At 39.4% G+C, this 19,893-nt stretch overlaps 1 protein-coding gene across 2 annotated transcripts in view; it reads right to left on the bottom strand.

The window, feature by feature from the left end:
- zmat4a (zinc finger, matrin-type 4a) overlaps positions 1-19,893 on the bottom strand; it is a 157,037-nt gene that overhangs the window by 36,917 nt on the left and 100,227 nt on the right. For both annotated transcript variants that reach the window (XM_005748241.2, XM_005748242.2), the window contains one exon: positions 6,033-6,254. In XM_005748241.2, the coding sequence (XP_005748298.1) occupies positions 6,033-6,254 (222 nt within the window). The remainder of the gene's footprint in view (positions 1-6,032; positions 6,255-19,893) is intronic.

The raw sequence follows: 19,893 nt of genomic DNA, 5'->3' as shown, positions 1-19,893 counted from the left end.
ACACACACACACACACACACACACACACACTACATTCCAACTTCTGTGTAAACTTCAGCTTTCAACAGTTCTGCACTCCGGCTTTCAGGTCAATGATTTGGTGTATTTTAGCATATTAAATATTTTTTTCAACAAAGATTCAGCAATTATAAAAATTGAACTCAAACCATTTGGCTAGCAGCGCTCACACTGCATTTTCTTTAGAAAATGCATTCTGAAGTTTACTTAAGTATCATTTTACTTATTTAAAAAACTGTGAGACTGGAGAATAATAGATCTGATGTTTTGTAAGAGCACTGCCATAACGTTGTACAGCACGACTCTTTGAGAACTGCTAAACCTCCACTGCCAAAAATGGAACTGATTATGATGGGACTCTGACCACTCATTGTTCACTTCAAATCAAGTCAAGTCAAGTCAACTTTATTTGTCAATTCTGCCACATGTACAGGACATACAGAGAATAGAAATTTCGTTACTCTCAAACCCTAGGTGAAATAGCAAATGAACATTTAAATATAAGAGAGTGATTAAAAAATGCAAATAAAATAATTAAAAAATAAAAATTTAAATAAACATATAAAAACATATAAATAAAGTTGAAGTTTTGCTTGTTGATGCACAGGAAGAAATCCAACAGGCATTGGGGAAAAGTGGGACAAAGGGACAAACTAGATTAAATATTGCAGCCGCCCAGAAAACAGATCTGGGTTACACAAGAAGAGGGAGATCACCAAATTTAAACCACGAAGATTTTTTAAAAACATTTGTATTACATTTTTTTTGTCTCAAAACATTTTGATTGAACAAATAATGAGAACAATTACTGCATATCCAGTACTGATAGGACAAATTCATCATTCATCTCATATGAAAGCTGAAAACCTACTGAGATGGAAATCACAGATCACAGTGGTGCAGTAGTTCATCTTTTTTTTAGCTCCTGTGCATCGTCCTTCATCGATTCCATTATTCCATTTATAATATTTTTTCTCTCTGACATGGCACAAGATGATTACAAACTGTATCTTATGTCTGCTGGTGTTGGAAATCACATTAGCTAAAGTACATCGCCCAAATGGGCATGATAAATAAAGGAAAATGACAGCACGCAGGCAGTGTTTACAACTCTGTGATGATGATGGCAAATGGTTCTAAATTAGATCAAACTTGTATAACGCCACTTCAACACAAAGGTGATGCTTATCTCATATAACAGAGCTTTACCACTTACCGTGACTTCTACCTTTGCTGATGCTCACATCTCTGTGACAGCAGGTGTCTTATGAGTACTATAAAAAGCATTTGGCAGGCACTTAGATAGTTACATGAACTGCTGGCTGGTGGTCAGATGAACCAAGCTGTTTGCTGTGTCTCTCTTCATATTGTCTGGTTGTCAGTCACTAAACCTGGGATGCAGCTCATGTTTCGATTAGCCACTCTATGAACACTGAATGTGGGACAACAAAGGAGTCTATAGCATGTGTGTTATTTCAGTCTCTCTCATGAAGTCCATTATGTGCCAGTACAAGAAAGTAAAAGAAAGCTTAAAAGCAGTCATCTGTTGATTTGATGTGTTCTGATGTAAAAGTCATAAAAGGGGGCATTTTTGAAAGATTTTATTTTTTTAGTTTATCTAATCTATATTTAAATTGAAACATTAAGATAGACTGACGGCCTGCCCTCGGTGTACCCTGGCCCTCGGTGTACCCTGCCTCTCACCTTATGACAGCTGGGAAAGTGATTTCCCGAAACTGTGGCTTGGATAACCAGTCATGAACATGGATGGATAGATTTCCACACAGTTACAGGCACAGTCTGTAAACACTGACAAGAGTAAACACATGATTCCTGAGCAGCAGTGCTGGAATGGGGAGAGTTCAGCACAAATAAGAAAGTTCACCACAAATACAACTTTAGCTATTTCTGAGATAAAATCCAACACATCTTTACTTTAATAAGAAAAGAAGAAGAAAGCAAACCTGGAAAAAAGAGATAATCTGTTTTAAACTTGCTGCAGCGATAACTGGGCAAAAGTGCTTACACAATCTGTCCCCATTAGTGTCTTAATGGACTATCAACCACAAATTCATTTTCCATCCCATTTACATTTATGCAAACATTACAGTCCTCACAGTTATATCACCATCTCAATACTACTCCCTGTTAGCTTTGAACAGAATGAGCACCAGACAAAAGACCAGAGGATCAAGTAGACTATTAGAGCGCAAAGATGGAGTTTTACCAAAACAACTTAAATCAACTAAGCCAAAGAGGACTGGTGAGCAGGGACCTCGGTTTTACACTATGCTCATGCGGTTAACCTGCACTCTTTTGTATGTACACCACTTATAAAACAAAGACTTTTATCATGAGGTTAGACACATCTGGAGGGTCTCTACACTTGTGCTAAAAGTGCTAATGGCTTGCCCATCTCTTTATCCATCTTCAACCTTATGTCTTTGCCATCAGCTTTTCAATGCTGCACAGCTCTGTACACACAATAACAACAACAAACAAGACCACTGGATGATGCTCCCTTCCATTTTATTAGAGCTTTTGAATATTTCATCACAGGACAATCTTCAGAGTCAGACTGCACATTTTCTTAGCAGGTTGAGAAGTGCACAAGGTCAGGTAGAGGGGAGGAAAAAAGGGGGAAAGATGAAAGGATAAAATGCAGAGAGGAAGCAGAAAGAAGCAGCAGCATCCCGACCGCCTGCAAGGCCTGCTGCGGTCCCATTCTCCTCTCTGTGGGCTCACACTGCTGGTTTTGCCTGATAGGACAATTTGCCACTTCATTACTAATTGATAATCGCCAGAGAGTAATGCTCATTAGTCCAAGTGCTGAATAGTACAGCTAGTGTGCTGACATTTTCTGTCGCTCCATAATGACTCTGTTGAAGCCGGCAAATTCATCTCCTCTTAATGCACTGTAAAAACAGGCGCCGTGCAGAACAGATGAAGGTAACGATATAAAGGGATTAAACTGTTTTTCATTTTTACATGCAAATCTCTAATGAATTATTCATTGAGATCAACACTTGTTATAAGAGGATTGTAGAAGCAGTGCATTCTTTGATTCATTTGCAAAACACTGAACCCGTTAACAAACTACGTCTTCATTTAGAAATCTTTCCTTTTCAGTCGCTTTAGAAACCTTAGTCATACTTTTCAAACACCCTGTGATGCAAAACTTTGGACTGAAACATTGTTTCAAAAATGGCCAGTAACCAATGCTGATGCTTTATTTCACACCCCGTGTAAAGGAAACAAAGGAATCTTGCAACAAAAAATATCTCTCCTTCCAACTCTTCACTGCACTTTTTTCCCCAGCACAAGATTATTGGTCAATTCAATTTGATTTAGTTTAATGAAATTTAGTTTAATTTAGTTGTATCTGGCTTAGAATAATCAAATTCTGGACATAGACTTCAGGCAATTCGTTGAGAACTGGAACTAAGAAGAAGTTCTACAGGAGGACAATGATCCTTCTTAAAAACTGGCATGAATGTTCGAATTGACTGCCATAATCTCCTGACTTGAACCTCACCAATTTATACAAAGGTGTGAAAACATCTCTTTGTATACCAAAAATACTTATTTAGAAACGAGCTAAAAAAATGCTCATTTCCAGCCCTTTATTTATTCTGTGTCTCCCCTGTAGAGTTAATAAAGGCTTTATGCAGCCTCTTAGTATATTCATAGTCTGAAACCAGTCAGTTTAGCTCATGTATCCTTAATGCACAGGTTCTTATATACATACTGATATATCCAGTCAAGCACTTTATACAGCATGTCTCATTCACCCATTCATACAAGCACTTTCTAAATTTCACACTCCAGTGAACACAATGGGGTAGTATCTTGCCAAAGGATATCGTAGCATGCAGACTGGAGCAGCAAGGGATCAAACCACCAGCCTTTTGATAAGTAGATGACCTGCTCTACCCCCTTAGCCACTCTCCCAGCCACTGGTCACCATTCAATGTCACCTGGTAAAAGATTCTCAAAATAAACTGTAAACCTACTAATTTTAATATGGCCCAATCTCCCCCAAGCCAAAATGTAACCCACAGAGTACAGAACCACCATCCCCACCAACACACATTACAGCACAATATCTATGTTAATACTGTTATTATCTGCTTATTGTCCAAAACAATGGTGAATTTATTCTTTGAATCATAAGTGTATTTATGTCCCTGTTTATAGGTTTAAATGCGGTACTGGTAACTGAAGTTGCAAACATCGGCAGTCAAACACACCATGTTTAATGTTCCTGAAACAAACATCGTGGACTCAAAAGCTTGGGCAGCATAACAAAGCTGAACAAAGCAGAACCAACCAGTTTGCCCTCAACTAGCAAAAGTAGCCAATCAGGCTCTGAGTTAGAAGGTCCATGGCCAATCAGCTGTGAAGACTTGTTTCTCCCATTTGGTGCAGTCACACTCTGCTGCCCTTTACAACACCTCTGGGCTCCGTGTGCTCTTCTGGCAGCCAGCACTCTGCCAGCTGGAATAATATTGTGTAATTGTTATTGACATATTGTAACTGGGAAATGATAAGCAAGAAAGTTCTCCCCTCCTCCTCTGTAAAATTAACAGCTTGTGACATGCTGGTGGGCTCCATGAAGAGTCAAGCTGACAGCTGAAGTCAAGAGGGTTACTTTTCAGCTCCACAGAGCAGGGCTTAGAAATAGTCACAGCTATTAACAAATGTAATACTGCTCTCTGTTGCTCATCAATATTAAGCTATGCAAGTCACATTTATTACCTGCAGCGTTAAATGAGACATTACTTATCCCTACCTAGTTGGATCCCATTTTTGCTTTCATAACTACCAAAAGTCTTTGTGGCACAGATTTGAGAAGGTGCTGAAAAAATTCCTCAGAAACTATGGTCCGTATTGACATGACAGTCAATATGGCACAATCTCCTGTTTCACCGTATCACAAAGGTGTTCTATCGGATTGAGATCAGTCACCAGATCTTAGTGAAGTCATTTATTTTGCAGTGAAACACACGTCCAAGAAACCAGTTTGAGCTTTATTACATGCTGGATTCAGTCATAGGAAGATGAGTTCACTGTGGTGATAAAAGATGGATGTGGGCAGCACCAATGCTTACATAGGCCGTGGTATTTAGATGGTGCTTAGCTGGTATTGAGGGGCACAAACCATGATAAGAAAATATGCCCCACAACACTACACACCCACCACCAGCAGCCTGAACCTTTGATACAAAGCTGGATGGGTCATTGTTTTCATGCTTTTTACATTTAATTTTGACCCTACCATCCAAATTTCACAGCAAAACTAAAGATTTCATCAAACTAGGCTAAGTTTTCTCAATCTTCTATTCCCTTCACAGATAGGACTGAAAGCTGGAATTGTTGTTCTGCTGCTGTAGCAGTTCTAGTTCAAGCTTTGTTAGGTTGTGCGTTCGAAGATGCTCTTCTGCTTACTTTGGTTGTGATTATTTGACTTAGTCTTGTCTTTCTGATCTGTGGCATCAAAAAGCCATTTTCAGCCAGAGACCTGCTGATTACTGGTCATGGTTATGCAGGGAAACCCCAGCAGTTTTTGAAATTGTAAGGCAGGCTGATCTGGCACCGCAGCCAAAGCCAGTCCCTGTCATCGCTATTCAGAGGCTCAGTTTGAACTAAATGGCTAAATGTGCTGACTTGCTATCGGCTGATACATAGTTATATTGTTTGATAACGTAATAATGCAAATTGTGAAATTACCTTTCACAGTAATGCAACTCTGCTATTGGCTTACAGTTATTTCATTGTGATTTTTTTATTGTGAGTGGTGGTATGTGTCACCTCAAAAGAAATTAGAACTGTATATACTGTATATACTGTACAATAAGATTGTACAGTATTCAGTATAAGAATTTTTTACCCTTAAAAAGGCTGGAAAACTTTTTTTGAACTTCGTTTACAAACTGTATCTGATAATGCACCTTCACAAACGCATGAACATAGTTTGAAAATGAACTGATGTACTGAAAATGTATTCATATTACCTTTCATCACTCCCATGTCCAGGGTCTTTCCCAGCTGCTCCAGGAGATCTGCTCTGGCAGCGTTCTTCTTGTGCTTTTTGCCATCATAATGTTGCTGAGCCATGCCAGGGTTGTTGAACCAGGCGTTGCATAGCTGGCAGTAGCGGTCTGAGTCACGGCGCTGTCGTGGGGAGGTCATAGGAGATGCTTCTGGGGAGGTCTTAACAGGACTGGGGGATGCCTCTGAAAGTAAAACAACAATGATACAGATGTCTCTTGGTGATCTAGTGATAGTTTTGTAAACAAAACAAATCTGCTAAGACACTACTACTTTTTAAATAATCTCCTTTACGGCATTTTATGTAATCTGGGAGCCCCTTGCCTTATACAAAGCAGAAAATTTACATATTTGACATGACCACAGTACGCCACTGGACAGAGATAGAGCCCAGCAAATTCATTGTTGGGTCAATTTTCTCAGCCAATATTAACAACTCGCTGATCTATCGGTAACGACGTTAAGAATGATTTATAGAGAAGAGAGAAAGAACGCTCAGCCATGAGTGTTGATGCTGCATAGCTTGTCCACCACAGGGCACTTTGCAAACAAATGTTTAAGTGCCACAAACAAAGTAACCAGATGACGTGAATAGAGTCAGACAAGACATAAACAAGTAAAAAAGTAACTACACTTAAGTGTTAGGGAAATGTGATTATGCTTTTTTTTTAGGCTAATAAATTGGCATTTCAGGGTTGGTATCAGTTTGAAAAATAATATATTGATCAGTCTCCACAGTATCCGCCTCCAGTAAAGCATAATCACACTCTGATTTAATATTATTTCTAGGATGCTTTATGATAGAGTGTCCAGGACATTTGTCTAGCAGCCCACCAGTTTTACCTACAGTCTTTACTTTCCATATTTGGCTCTTCACGCAGATAAGCTGCATAAAATTACTATAAATACTTTCTTACACTAAGTCTGTGAAGGTTCTCAGTCATCCAGGTCATCAGAGTCTAAGGCGCTTGGAAAGAAAAGCGTCTGGACTTCTTCAAGTTTCCTTGAAGACGTTTCACCTCCGATCCGAGAAGCTTCTTCAGTTCTAAGAGCCATTGGTGGAGAGTCCCAGATTTTAAGCCCTATGGGAGTGTCCGCAAGAGGGTCATGGACCCCCCATTGATCCTCTACCTAATCACACGGGCTAAAGTGTGAAAACAGGTGTGGGTTACAACTAGCAAAAGTTTCAGGTAACCCATTGTGAAACCTAGCCCCACCCTATCATGTGATTTACTGAGGTCATATGGCCCGGGATGTGAGTGGGCAGTAAGGCGTTTGGGAGGGATCTCAAACTCTCCACCAATTACTCTTTTGAACCGAAGAAGCTTTTCGGATGAGAGGTGAAATGTCGTCAAGGAAACTTAAAGAAAACCAGACGCTTTCCTTTCCAAGCTCCTTAGACTTTCTTACACTAAGTTAACCTCAAATTTCAGAGAAAGAAGTATGACTGAAAAAAACTAACAATGTATGATACAGCTTTAATTTCATATTTTGAAGAAACAAATACAAAGCAAAAGCAATCACAGTGACTTGAGTAAAAGATTGAAACACCAGGTCAACTTTTTTGTGTGTGTAACAGCTTTAAACGTTTGGAAAAAAATAAATAAAAATAAGTGTAAAACTCAAACAACAAAACAAAATAAATACATAACCACATATCAAATTATCTTCTAACTGAGACTCATAAACGTAAGAAGCAGATCTGAACTATCTAACTAAGCTGTCAGAAATATGAAATCATTTCCAGTGGTTACGAAATGAAAAAGCTTGTGATTGTTCAGGGGAAAAGCACACTCTGACTTGCATGAATTCACTCTCTTACTTCAGGAGAATCTAAAACACTATGGAGGATTTTATGGTTTATTAAAATGGGCCCATTATGTTAGGCTTAACTCTCAAACCACTGGTAGCTTGTGGGCTAACTACTAACCTGATCTGGCCTCACAGTCAAATTTTCATCTTTATTATTCATACATTTTTGTCTCAGATGAAGAAGAGGCATGAAGAGGTACTACAGCTTAAACAGTAGTCTAAGGTATTGCCATTCGACAATGGGTGCTAATTTGTACCCATGTGGTTTTGATTCAAGTACCACTTCTGATTCTTGGCAACATTTTTTAGTATAAAGTTAAAGAATGACTATTTTTTTTGAAATATTATTATTTAATGAGTTGAAACAGGGAGGCATTTGTAAAATACTTGCTTGTTCTTACTGAACCCTTGAATCTTCTTTCTCTCATATCTGCCTCAGACAAGCAGACAGCAAAGCAAAGACTGAACCTAGAACCTTCTTCCTGAATTTTGCCCAAATGCTTTTTATCAAGTCTAAGAGTTAAATCAATATGCTAACTTGTTTGTTTACTAGACCCCAAACAGACTGTCTCCTCAAACTGCAATTATTTAAACCAAGAAACACCTTTTAGCTTCTTGGGAATATATTTACCTTTTTAACACTGGGTACACTGTACCTGTATGGATACAAACAGACTTTTGACATTAGTTGTCATGGACTGACATAACTGATAGCAAAACAAAACAACAAAATTTAAGGACACAAATAATAAGAACAAGGTGTTCTCTGTGTTTCTAAACCATAACTTGATTTTAATGTCTGACATGACTTTTAATGCTTTTGAAATCCAGCTAATTAACTTGGGTTCTGTATCATCATGACACTTCATGTCTTTTTGGCTTATGTCAAACAGTAAACATAATGTACAAGTCCTGAAAGGGTGCTGCGAACATAATGGTGATATAATAACCCAAAATGTCACATTTTTGCTAAGACAAATGTGAGAAACTATAAATGCTCAGGAAAAACACTGCCCAGGAAAAAAAAACTTTAAAATGAGCTACATTAGCAACATTTTGCCAGCTTTTTTAAAGAAAAGATTTGTAGCTGGCAGACAGAGCACAATGGGACGGCTTTAATGAGCGCTGATCAGCGGCAACGTAACTGTGGCCGTGCAAGTGTAGCCCTCTGAATAACAAGCTGTTATCTCCATTAGATGCCTAAAGAGGAAAACCTAAATTCTACTTGGCAAACGGAAGAGAAGCCAGCTCTTCTTGGGGCTGCCCACTTGTGCCTTCACGCATGGATGACGGCATTAACCCCCGAACGAGCATCGTGCTGCAACGAGCACTCCCCAACACGAAGAAGCCCTATCAGCTTAATCAGTTTTAACGCTCCACTGCACAGCTCACCCTAAGTCAACATTTAGTTTTGTCCCATTAGCTTCCATTACACCAGTCAACATTTCAAAATAGCAAAGTCCAGTGAAAAACATGGCGGGAGAGAGGATGTATGGAGCCTGAAGTGTCAGGACTCGCTGTCTGCTGAGCACAGCTGGCCCTCAGTGAGGCCGTTTGCATTACACTTTACATTCAGTGCTTGGCTCATTCGCCCCTCCACAGCAAAAGGATGTTATGTAGGATTTAAATGTTGGACTTTACGGTTATAGAGTGACCCCCACTATAATAGGCCAATGTAAACTGTCAGACTCAATTTAATCCCTGCAGCTGCTTTTGCAAGCAGGTCAGAGGTCAGCAGCATAACAGCAGCCCTGGAGCTGAGAGAAATGTAACGCCTTGCTCAAAGAGAGGGGATTGCATTTCTGCAACCCAAATATAAAGACTACTAGGAAATCTATAGGCAGACTAATGCAGCCTCGGATTAAAGCAGGAAAAAAAGCTCTAAATTTACGAAGAACTAAAAGCGTAATACTCAGATGCAACACTCCCCCAAAAGCACAGCTCCTGGTATCATAACATTCAGGCGATTTCCAGACACAGTGATGACAGAATGAAAGAAGTTAGAGCGAATGGGAACTCAAAAGAGGTTAAATGTTTACTGTTTGCTGAGATAAAGACGTGAGAGAACAGAAAGAAGGTTAATTATTCTCACAGTACACTTCTGCACTCCAGACTGTTCAAAGAAAGGCAGCATCTCAAATATTGTTTTAAAGTTAATACAGCATTTTTGGTAAACATGTTAATTATCACTACAATGCTGTCAACATCTCTCAAGTTGTTTTATCATTTAAATGGAGAACAAAATAAAAAGTCCATGAGAAGCAGTGCACACATATTTAATTGAACACCTGTATGTAGCTAATGACTCTGCAGAAAGCCTCAGGATCTGCTGACCCCACTCTATCACGACTTACCACTAACAGTTGAACATGGAAAATTTAGTAGTAAGGAAATTCAAAACTGGACTTTTGCACAGGTAGCATCTTATTATAATACCACTCCTGAGAGCGTTTCATTCTTTCAAAAATGTTTGTAGAAGCAGTCTGCATTTTATACACCTGTGGCCATGGAGATGATTGGCACATCTGAATTAACATCTGATTTAGATGCAGGAGTGAATTTACAGTGCTTCAATCTGCCCACAGTTGCTGCTCATCTGCAAGCTGCTTTTCAACCCACCTCCTCCTTTCACACCTCCCAGCACTGGGCCGTACCACCAGATACAAATTATCGCAGATAGAAATGTCAGCCTTGTTTTGACTATAGTGGTCTTGACAGATTTCTGGTAATTGGCTCTTAGATTTCTGTTGCACGTCAAACAGTGTTGATTATTCGATTAAATTTATCGCATGTGAAAAATTCCCAAAAGAGGAGAGACTCTGGAAAAATAATTTGCTGCAAATAGTCAGGAATTAGAGGGGCATGATTATATGGCCTAAGCAAAGATTATTTATCATCATCAGTGCAGCCTCTCCATATAGTATCTTCCTCCAGCAAAGCATAATCACACTCTGATTTAATATTCTTTCTAGTAGGCTTTATGACAGAGTGTCCAGGCCATTTGTCTAGCAGCCCACCAGTTTTACCTAAAGTCTTTACTTTCCATATGTGGCTCCTGACTCATAACACACTGTGTTATTACAGGATGGGTCTTTGGCATCAAATAACCCAGCAGGCACATAAAGGACTGAAAGCCTTTCCTCCCATTTAGAGCATCATTAAATCCACACTGTCAAACACCCCTCTGTGCTTTGATTGAGGGTTCAGTTCACTTCAGGAGGCAGGGGTCGTCACCATCACTAAGAGACAGATGGCTTCAGCTTGATGTGGCACCTGCTGTGTAAAGGACACTTTAAACTCAATGAAAAGGGCCCTGCTTCTCAATGTTACAGGTTTAAGTATCATCTGGATAAATATGGAAAGTTTTTTTCCGCAGAGATAAAATCGAGAGCTGAAACATTGCGCTAAGCGCAGAGAGCGCAGTAAAAGCTACTATCTGGGAAAGTAGCCTATTTTTTGTAGAGACTTAATGATTTTGACAATGATGTCTGAAAAGAACAGTGAATCATCTGAGCCTGACGGTCTTGCTGTATCAAGTCAAACAGACAGTACACATGCCACATTTCATACTAGCAGCCTCGTAGCTGTTTAGTCCAACCACACACACACACACACACACACACACACACACACACACACACACACACACACACACACACAGCAGCTGTTTATTGGCCTGATAGACCCTCTGCTGTCTGCAGATCCACAAGGGGGGATGCTACACAGTGGTAAACATGACTCTGACCCAACATTTTTGAGACTTGTTGGCATTAAATTCAAAATTATATAGTTTTCTTAAAATGGTATGTTCTCTCAATTTACGCATTCGATATGTTTTTTATGCTCTATTGTAAATGAAATGTGGGTTTGTGAGATTTGCAAGTCCCTGTGCTTTTTCTGTCCTAACCTTTTCAGATTTTGTAGTTTGTAGTTTGTAGGTTCAGATTGTTAAAACGAGCATGCAGGTTTACAGAAGCATTTTTAGTGTCAGCTGTTAACTTGTACAGTTTTTCTAATTGAAGTTTTATGCTAGAAAAACTGTACTTAAGAAGCTTGACAGTAAAGCAGGATGTGGCAGAGCTCTGCAGGGTCTAGTTTTGCAGGTTTACTCACCCTGCAAACACAGAATTTAGCTCTCAAATCCACTCTTCTCTGTGTCTGTGTTTCTCTCAATCCCAACCAATGACAGCAGATGGCCACCCCTCCCTGAGCCTGTTCTGCAGGAGGTTTCTTCCTGTTAAAAGGGAGTTTTTCCTTCCCATGATCACAAAGTGCCTGCTCATAGGGAGTTGTTTGATTGTTCTTACAACCTGACAACATAAAGCACCTTGAGGTGACTGTTGTTGTGATTTGTGACTGAATGGAGAATCAAACCGAACTGAATCAACCAGTTATTTAAAGACTCAAGACACGAGGCGTTGCCAAACTCAAATAGGCAGGTAAATAGGTTTTGGGAAACAGTTATTAAGGGGCTGTGTACAACAGCTAAGGACAGATAAAAGAGCAGGTGGGCTATCAGTCATGTAAACCTATAACACTGATACCAAGATGTTAGATAAACCCAAAGTACAGTTGGATTCAATGCTTGACAGATGCTTTTAATGTCAAACTCCTGATAACAATAGAGGCAAACTGCTGATCTCACCAAATCAATAGAATCCATCCTCTGGGCACCACGAATATGCACTCACCAGCCACTTTATTATGTGCGCATGTGTAACTGTTCATCAGTGCAAATATCATATCAGCCAATCACCCGGCACTTGACCATGTCTACATTTAGCCATGTAGACATGGTTAAGTTGATCTGCTGGAATTCAAACGGAGCATCAGAATGTTCAAAAAAGTAAGTGACTCTGAACGCAGCATGGTTGTTGTTGCCAGACTGGTCTGAGTATCTCAGAAAGTGCTGATCTGCTGGGATTTTCCTGTAAAACTATCTCTAAGGTTTGCAGAGTATAGTCCGCGAAAATATCCAGTGAGCGGCAGTTCTCTGGATGGAAAATGCCTTGTTAATACCAATGGTAACAGGACAATGGCAAAAGTGCTTTGCATTTATAGGACAGGAACAGTAACTCACATAACCACTTGTTATAACTAAGTTATGCAAAAGCATCTCTGAATCCACAAGCCATGCAACTTTAAAGTAGGTGGGCTACAGCAGCAGAAGACCATGGCAGTTTATGCTCTCCTAAAAAATTGAATGACAGAAGACTGGAACATGCCTGGTGTGATGAGTCATGATTTCTGCTGCAACATTGTGATGGTAGGGTCAGATTCTGGTATAGAAGTGCAGCTGTTAGCACAAGCTTGCACAGAAATGCACAGAAAGACCTCAGCTCATCAGCTGGGATATACCTGTGTGAGGTTTGCATGTTTTCATGATTGCACACGTACCCTGTTCAGGTTCTCGCCTCATACTCCGATTTCCTCCTACAGTCCAGATTCTAGCCTGCTGTGGATGTGAGAGTGAATGTGATGACCTCACACCATATACTCCAGCCCACTGCCACCCTCAATGAGATAAGCTTTTAAGAAAATGAATAGATAGAGTTGAGGTGTTGGATTAACCAGAGATCAAGGGAGAAAACTAGCCAAAAATCATATGAGCTCCTCTGGTGTTCATTTAGACAACAGTGAGAGTCGGTTCTCACTCCTAAGTTGTCACATGCGAAGGACCGATTGGACTTTAACCCCAGTTAAGCTCAAGCACCATTTTCAGTGTGCAGGGTAAATGTGTGAAGTGGGTGTAAACAAAAAAAGCAAATCAAATGTAAAAAGTGATTCAAACAGTGATAAAACAGCAGCTTAAAACCGAATGGAAAGCACAAAGCTCAAAACAGACACCTCCATGCGGGCTTTTCTGTGGACACACTCATGAGTCATTTTTAGTCACATTATTCTAATTTAGTCACATTCAAGAGTCACACATTGTATCACCGTTCCTCTTCCCCACTGTTTTTCTTTCCCCCAGTCATGTCTGGCAAGTGAAAATAAAATAAAATAAACAATAAAAGCAAAGGTGAATCAAATAGACCAATACGGCAAGGGATGGTCCATTTGGTAAAGTAAATCCGTTGGACATCTTTCTTTGCCTTTGGACAGTAATTCTGATGGCAAAAGAACCAAACGGGACAGGCGGGAAAAAAAGAGTCACACATTGTGCTCAGCCTGCATTATGAACAGCAGTTTGCTGTAAGCAGCCATTTTTGGACACTAATATAAATACCATTCATACATTATACATCGTAATTTGTTCGGGATTTTTTCAAACATGTAGAAAGAGCTGGGAGGTTTTGGTTTTTGAGGTTTTGACACCACAGTTAAGGCTTTTGCTGTTTGATGCTGGCTGTGTCAGCTCCCAGTTTAAAACTAATTTGGATTTATTTATGCAGCTCTTCTGCTGCTGTTTGTGTGAACACTTCTTTCATTACTGACCAGCTTAGTAAGAGAATACCAAGAATCCATTAAAAATAAAATGTACAGCACAGCAAGGCAATCCTTTCATCTGCTCAAAGTCGAACAGAAACACACTTCCGTGTTTTCACTAATGCAACAATTTACTTTCAGCTGAAGCAGAGTGTCTCATTTTGCCCCCCATGGCATTTCTTATAAGCAGACAGAGAATCAAAGCAGTGTAGAAATCTTCTAACTCTTAAAACAGAGTCATAAATCTAAAGAGATTCCGCTTCTGTGAGAAGACGGGACCAAAGTGCTCCAAATCCATTCACTGACCCTTTCCTACAATGAGGATCCCTGCTGTGCTTTCCTTCACCCCTCCACCCTCTCGGAATATAAACCCTGCTGACATGTACCACTTATAAAATGTTTTCTCAGATTTTCCTTTTGTCTTCAAAGAGAAATCTCTGAATGGAAAGCAAACAACACATCTTCATACTTGAAGTTAATTATCACCCTCTGTGCACTGCGGACAATTTGTACTTTAAAATGCTTTAAAGTGGAGGGGAGGGGGGGAGGGGGGGCACAAGTGTACTAAGCCTGCTGCATTTGAGACAATTCTGAGTAATAAACACAGAAGACTTGAGGGCAAAGCTGCAGTTTGTGCAATTCAAAGCTTGGTCCATGTGTTTGGAAAGGAGGCTTGCTTCCCATTGCACTTGGAATACAGGCTGAACCAAAGACATCCTTTAACTAAGGGGTGTCAAAAATAAGACCTGGGGGCCTGAATCAGCCCACTGTCCCACTCAAAGGCTTTGAATATGAAATGTAGACGAGTGCATACATTTTGAGCTTTTAACTGTACTTTTATATGTTTTACAGATTTTCCACTTTGAAATACCTCCCGTATGGTCACTCATATAACACCAACGTATTTAACAAATAAAACATAAAAATTAAATGGCAGAAAAATTACTTTTTTTACTATCTACTACAGAATTGTGTTATGTTTGTTTCTGAAGTGTGTTCACAGTTTTAAAAAAGATCATTTTCTGTGAATTAACCACAATATTTTATTTATGTAATTTTACATTTGCCATATACAAAAACTGAGACACTGTTGAAATTGCATTTTTTTTTTTAAATTAAGACATTTAAGACATCTTAAGGATTAAAGACCAGTGTGGGCTGTATGTGGGCCACAATGTAAAATGAGTGACATCCCTGCTTTAAATGCAACAAACAATAAACTGCAGTAAACTTTACTGCAGCCTAAAGCTGATGCTTAAATTAGCTATGAAAAATGCAAAATATTCTCTGGGCAAGATTATTTTTATAACTAAAGTAAAAGAATATGTGAATACAGCTGCTTAAGTTTTATCACATCGTCCTGCAGCTGCTGTGAAACATTTGAAGTCAGGCAAAGTAAAGCAGGAGGCCACAGAAGGTAACAGACGGGTCAAATGATCCGACTCGGTGTTGCATTGCTATTTGGCTGTTTGAAGATACAGAAATCTTTCCTTTCTCCCACAGTCTGCGCTTTAAAGAGGGACACTTTAAAGTGTGTGCCGCATGAAATGAAACAGGCAATTACCATCAGTGCCACTTCTCTGACATTCTATGGACAGCAAACATAATTACAAGTGTAAATTGTTTAAAGCATATAGCGGATTTTCTATTCAGCTTTTCTGTATATATTTATATACATTAAACCCACAACAATTCTTCACTCCATCTCTACACTAGACTGCAAACTGGCATGTGAGGATGATTGCTTGGGCCTATAAATATCTTCATCATATCTGTCATTTGATCTGTAATAAGATGCCACAGATATCTGACCTGATTAAAGCAAGGCTTGGGGTTATATGAGATTATATTCACATAGTTTAAAATCAGGATATTCTAGGAGTTTATCATCCTTGACTCTATAAGTCGTGACAGCAGTTTATATCTGGCAGGCATTACATCTGATATTGCACAGATATCAGCTATAGATAACACACAGATAACAGCGAATAAGCAGAATAGGGTAGAGCAAAGACATAGGGAAAAAAATATGTGTGTGTTTGTTTGTGTCAGCATATAGAGCAAATTTAAACAACCACTGTAAGCCCTTTACATTTATTTACAGGTAACTTTTGTTTCATGGTGACTTCACATTACTGACATCACCGCTCTGTCTCTCGATGTCTGCACTATAAACCCAGTGTGCTGCTGAGTCCACCTCTGGTTTAGTTAGTTCAGCAGAATGAGAAAGGCTTCAGGATGGAAAATTAAGTTTTTGAGTAACCCTTGCAGGATGTTTTCTTTTTTTTTATTGCCTTTGTTAAAGTTGCTGATGTTGTTCTATTTATTAACCTGTTAGCAGTCGGACGTACCGCCCACGGTACATTGGATGGTTTAGGGGACTAATTGGACTGCTAAGGGGTTAAAGTTAATACATCTTGTAGGGCAGTCCAAACAGAATGACTAGGTCACATTTAAGAAGTATGCCTAGCAGATGGCGAGGTAACTAACCAGATTTACCAACGGGTTGCACCAGCACAAACTGGTTTAAAAATCAATTACTGTCAGTACTTACACAAACACTGCAGTTAGGAAATTGTGTGCAAGAGGTGGGAAGATTCTTTTGGAAGGTTTTTTTTTATAGGGTGAGGAATACACACAAAATGATTTACTACCATTTGTGACACGCAATTTACTGCTAACTAAACTGACAAAAAAACACATCTTATTTTTTTGTGCAAGCAAAGTGAGACATTTCTCCATCTGTGCCAATTTAACTACTCCTACACTTGCTCAGTGAACTCAGAGCCTAGACCTAGAACCCAGAAAAGAGTCGCACGATACCAGCGGCAACTGAACTTCTTGTAACTCTTCAACTTTTAGTGCCGGGTTCTTTCCAACATACTGTGATTCAGCAGCAGGAATTTCACAGCCTGTGCAATGGGTTCACCACAAAATTGCTGAAGTGCGGAGAGAAAGGAGGAATGGTGACGTTGACTTTGTACCCAATACCGAAAATAACCAAGCCCTGGATGGACGTCGATTGATCAATGCATTTACATGAACAAACTCTAAAAACACACTTTTCTTTAACTAAGTTTTTATTACAGTCAAATTTAACCGTTAGAATTCCAGGACCATGGACAGCGCACAAGGGTTTTGCATTAGGCTTCATGCACTTTGACAGGAAGTGAGCTACAGACAATTACCAAAGCCTGTTTTGATTATAATGACTCTACCGTACACTGTACGCCCTATATTTATATGCTTTTCTGCACCTGTCCGGTTAGTTTACTGGGAGCTGAATATCATCGCTTAGTTTGCGACCTTGCTCAAAATTGCTCTGCTCTTGGTAGATTGGGTATGTTATATTCAAATGAACTGACAGCACATGTGTTAGAAAACAGCATTATTTCTGTAAATCACCCGCATAACTAATCACACCTGTCAGCGCTGTCTGGGGATTTGCGCTCACACAATACTTTACCACAGTGACTTTCTAACATGCTCACAATAACACTACTGGCATTTATCAAGAGTTTTAATAAATTGCCATCTTGTCCCCAACTCCCACCCCTAAAAACCTAACAACACAGAAAAATAATCTGGGTTTTGGCACTAGATAAAAGGTCTGCATATGACGAAAGTTATAATAGTTAATTCATAAACGTTGTTGCTGAAATGGTTGTTTCAAACTCCATGCAAGAAAAAGATGTATGTATGAAAATACAATTTAGTTAATCAAATGTAATGAAAATCTTTTGTTCTAGTGCTGATTACAGTCATTCAGGACTTAATAATTATGACCACATAATACGGCTCTCTTCACGTGTTCCATGCTAATTGCTCCACTTTCATTTTGCTCTCAAAGCAGAGCTGCTGCAACACAATGAAAGTGAAATCCATCAAATGCAAATGTGTGAATGTCTAAAATGCTGCAAATGCTTAAAGTGTCCCATTAGATAGAAACAGCAGGGAACCATAAGGCAATATAAAAATACAGGAGCTTTAATTGTTGCTGTTATGATTCATGCAGGCTTGCTGTTGATTATATGTTAACAGACAAAGACATTTAAAGTCTTAAGATAATGTCCCCAGTTAAACGTAATGGAAGGGGAACATCTATTTTACAATATGAACAATTTAGCTCCAGATTTCTCTAAATCACTTCTCGGTAAATCAGTGCAGGAGCAAAACAGCCCCACATTAAGCTGCAGATGTTAAAGGAAATGCAGCTCATGCAAGCTATTGTGCTTACGAAACAAGCCAGAATTTGGAAATAGCGACTGAAGAAATACAAAAATAAACGTGGCTGTGATTATATAAAAGTACTAATGACAGATCAACGCTCGTTTAGCCTGCCTCCGCTCTAAAATAGAAAGCGTATTGCAATACATTGCAACACCAGCAGTTCATTCAACAGAAAATGTGTGCAGCTGAGCATGATCTATGTGGGTCAGTGGAAATATTCAAATTTAACACAACGGTGCCCAAGTAAAAGGGCAAGCAAGGGTTACTGGTTAGCTTATAGAAGCTTTGTGTAATTTTGTGCCTGCAGGTAAAGCATTAAAGATGAATTTCAACTGTCAGATGAAATTCTCGCATCTTCAAAAAGTTTGAAATTGAGAACAATCGCTTACGCAGGACTTTTCCGTGTGTCTGTGACTAGAGATTGATGACAGTGCATTTCTCGAATGTTCATCGTGGGTTTTGAATAGGCATTTTGGGCACAAGAAGATGATGTACAGCATCTGTTCAAAGGCAAAAATAACATCAAGTAAAGTTTATGATGCTCTCCCATGATGCTATAAATTCTCATTAGTGTTATTGGAGGCTTTTTTTCACAGCATGTCCTGTGTGGACACCAAAGTCAGTGCTTGGAGAGCTAGAAGTTTTTGCAGCTGTATGCTGGCTGACAGCCAGCAGAACAACAACGCATCCCGAGAGGCAACTGGATCAACAGAGTCGGCTGATGTGACTTATGCAGAAATCAATAGCTGGGGCCTCTCGGCACCCTGGATTTATCTTTATGACATTATGTATTTGTGACAGATCTGAGAGGATTTAAATTACACTTCCACAGGATAAAATAACCTAAGCTAACATTTCTTTTATTTCAGCAGGACTGGAGTTTTTTGGGTAATGAAAACTCAACATTTTACTAATAGTTTCTTTTTCTTCTGATGGTTTGAACCCCTCTGTAATGAAACAGACACAAATAAAAAACAAATTCACTGTGCTTCAGGGTAATATATGAGTCTAATGTTAATGGAGCGGTTTCAATTTCATTTCTGTCATTTTCACACTAAAAAAGATGCAAGAGAAGCACTGAATAAGTGATTTTTTTCAGTGATACAAATGATTCCCCAAAGATGGATGTCAGCAACTTCAGTCAACAAAACTTAATGTGTCTGTCAGGTGGAGAAGAGGTTCCATGGTGTCCTGGTACTTTGTTGGATGTCAGTGCGATTGATAGCTGTGCCTCCCCCTCTTTTGGCTGAGACGGTTCTGCCTCTGTTCTGAACCATTGGCCACAGATGGTCTCGTTAATGGCTATGTCTGTCACTGACATGTGGCAGAAAGAAAAGCAAATGGTGCTGTCTG

Source organism: Pundamilia nyererei, unplaced genomic scaffold (assembly GCF_000239375.1).
Source record: "Pundamilia nyererei isolate P.nyererei 1_Seehausen unplaced genomic scaffold, PunNye1.0 scaffold00217, whole genome shotgun sequence".
NCBI classification, from domain to species: Eukaryota; Metazoa; Chordata; class Actinopteri; order Cichliformes; family Cichlidae; genus Pundamilia; species Pundamilia nyererei.
This window is presented reverse-complemented; position numbering and strand designations above follow the sequence as displayed.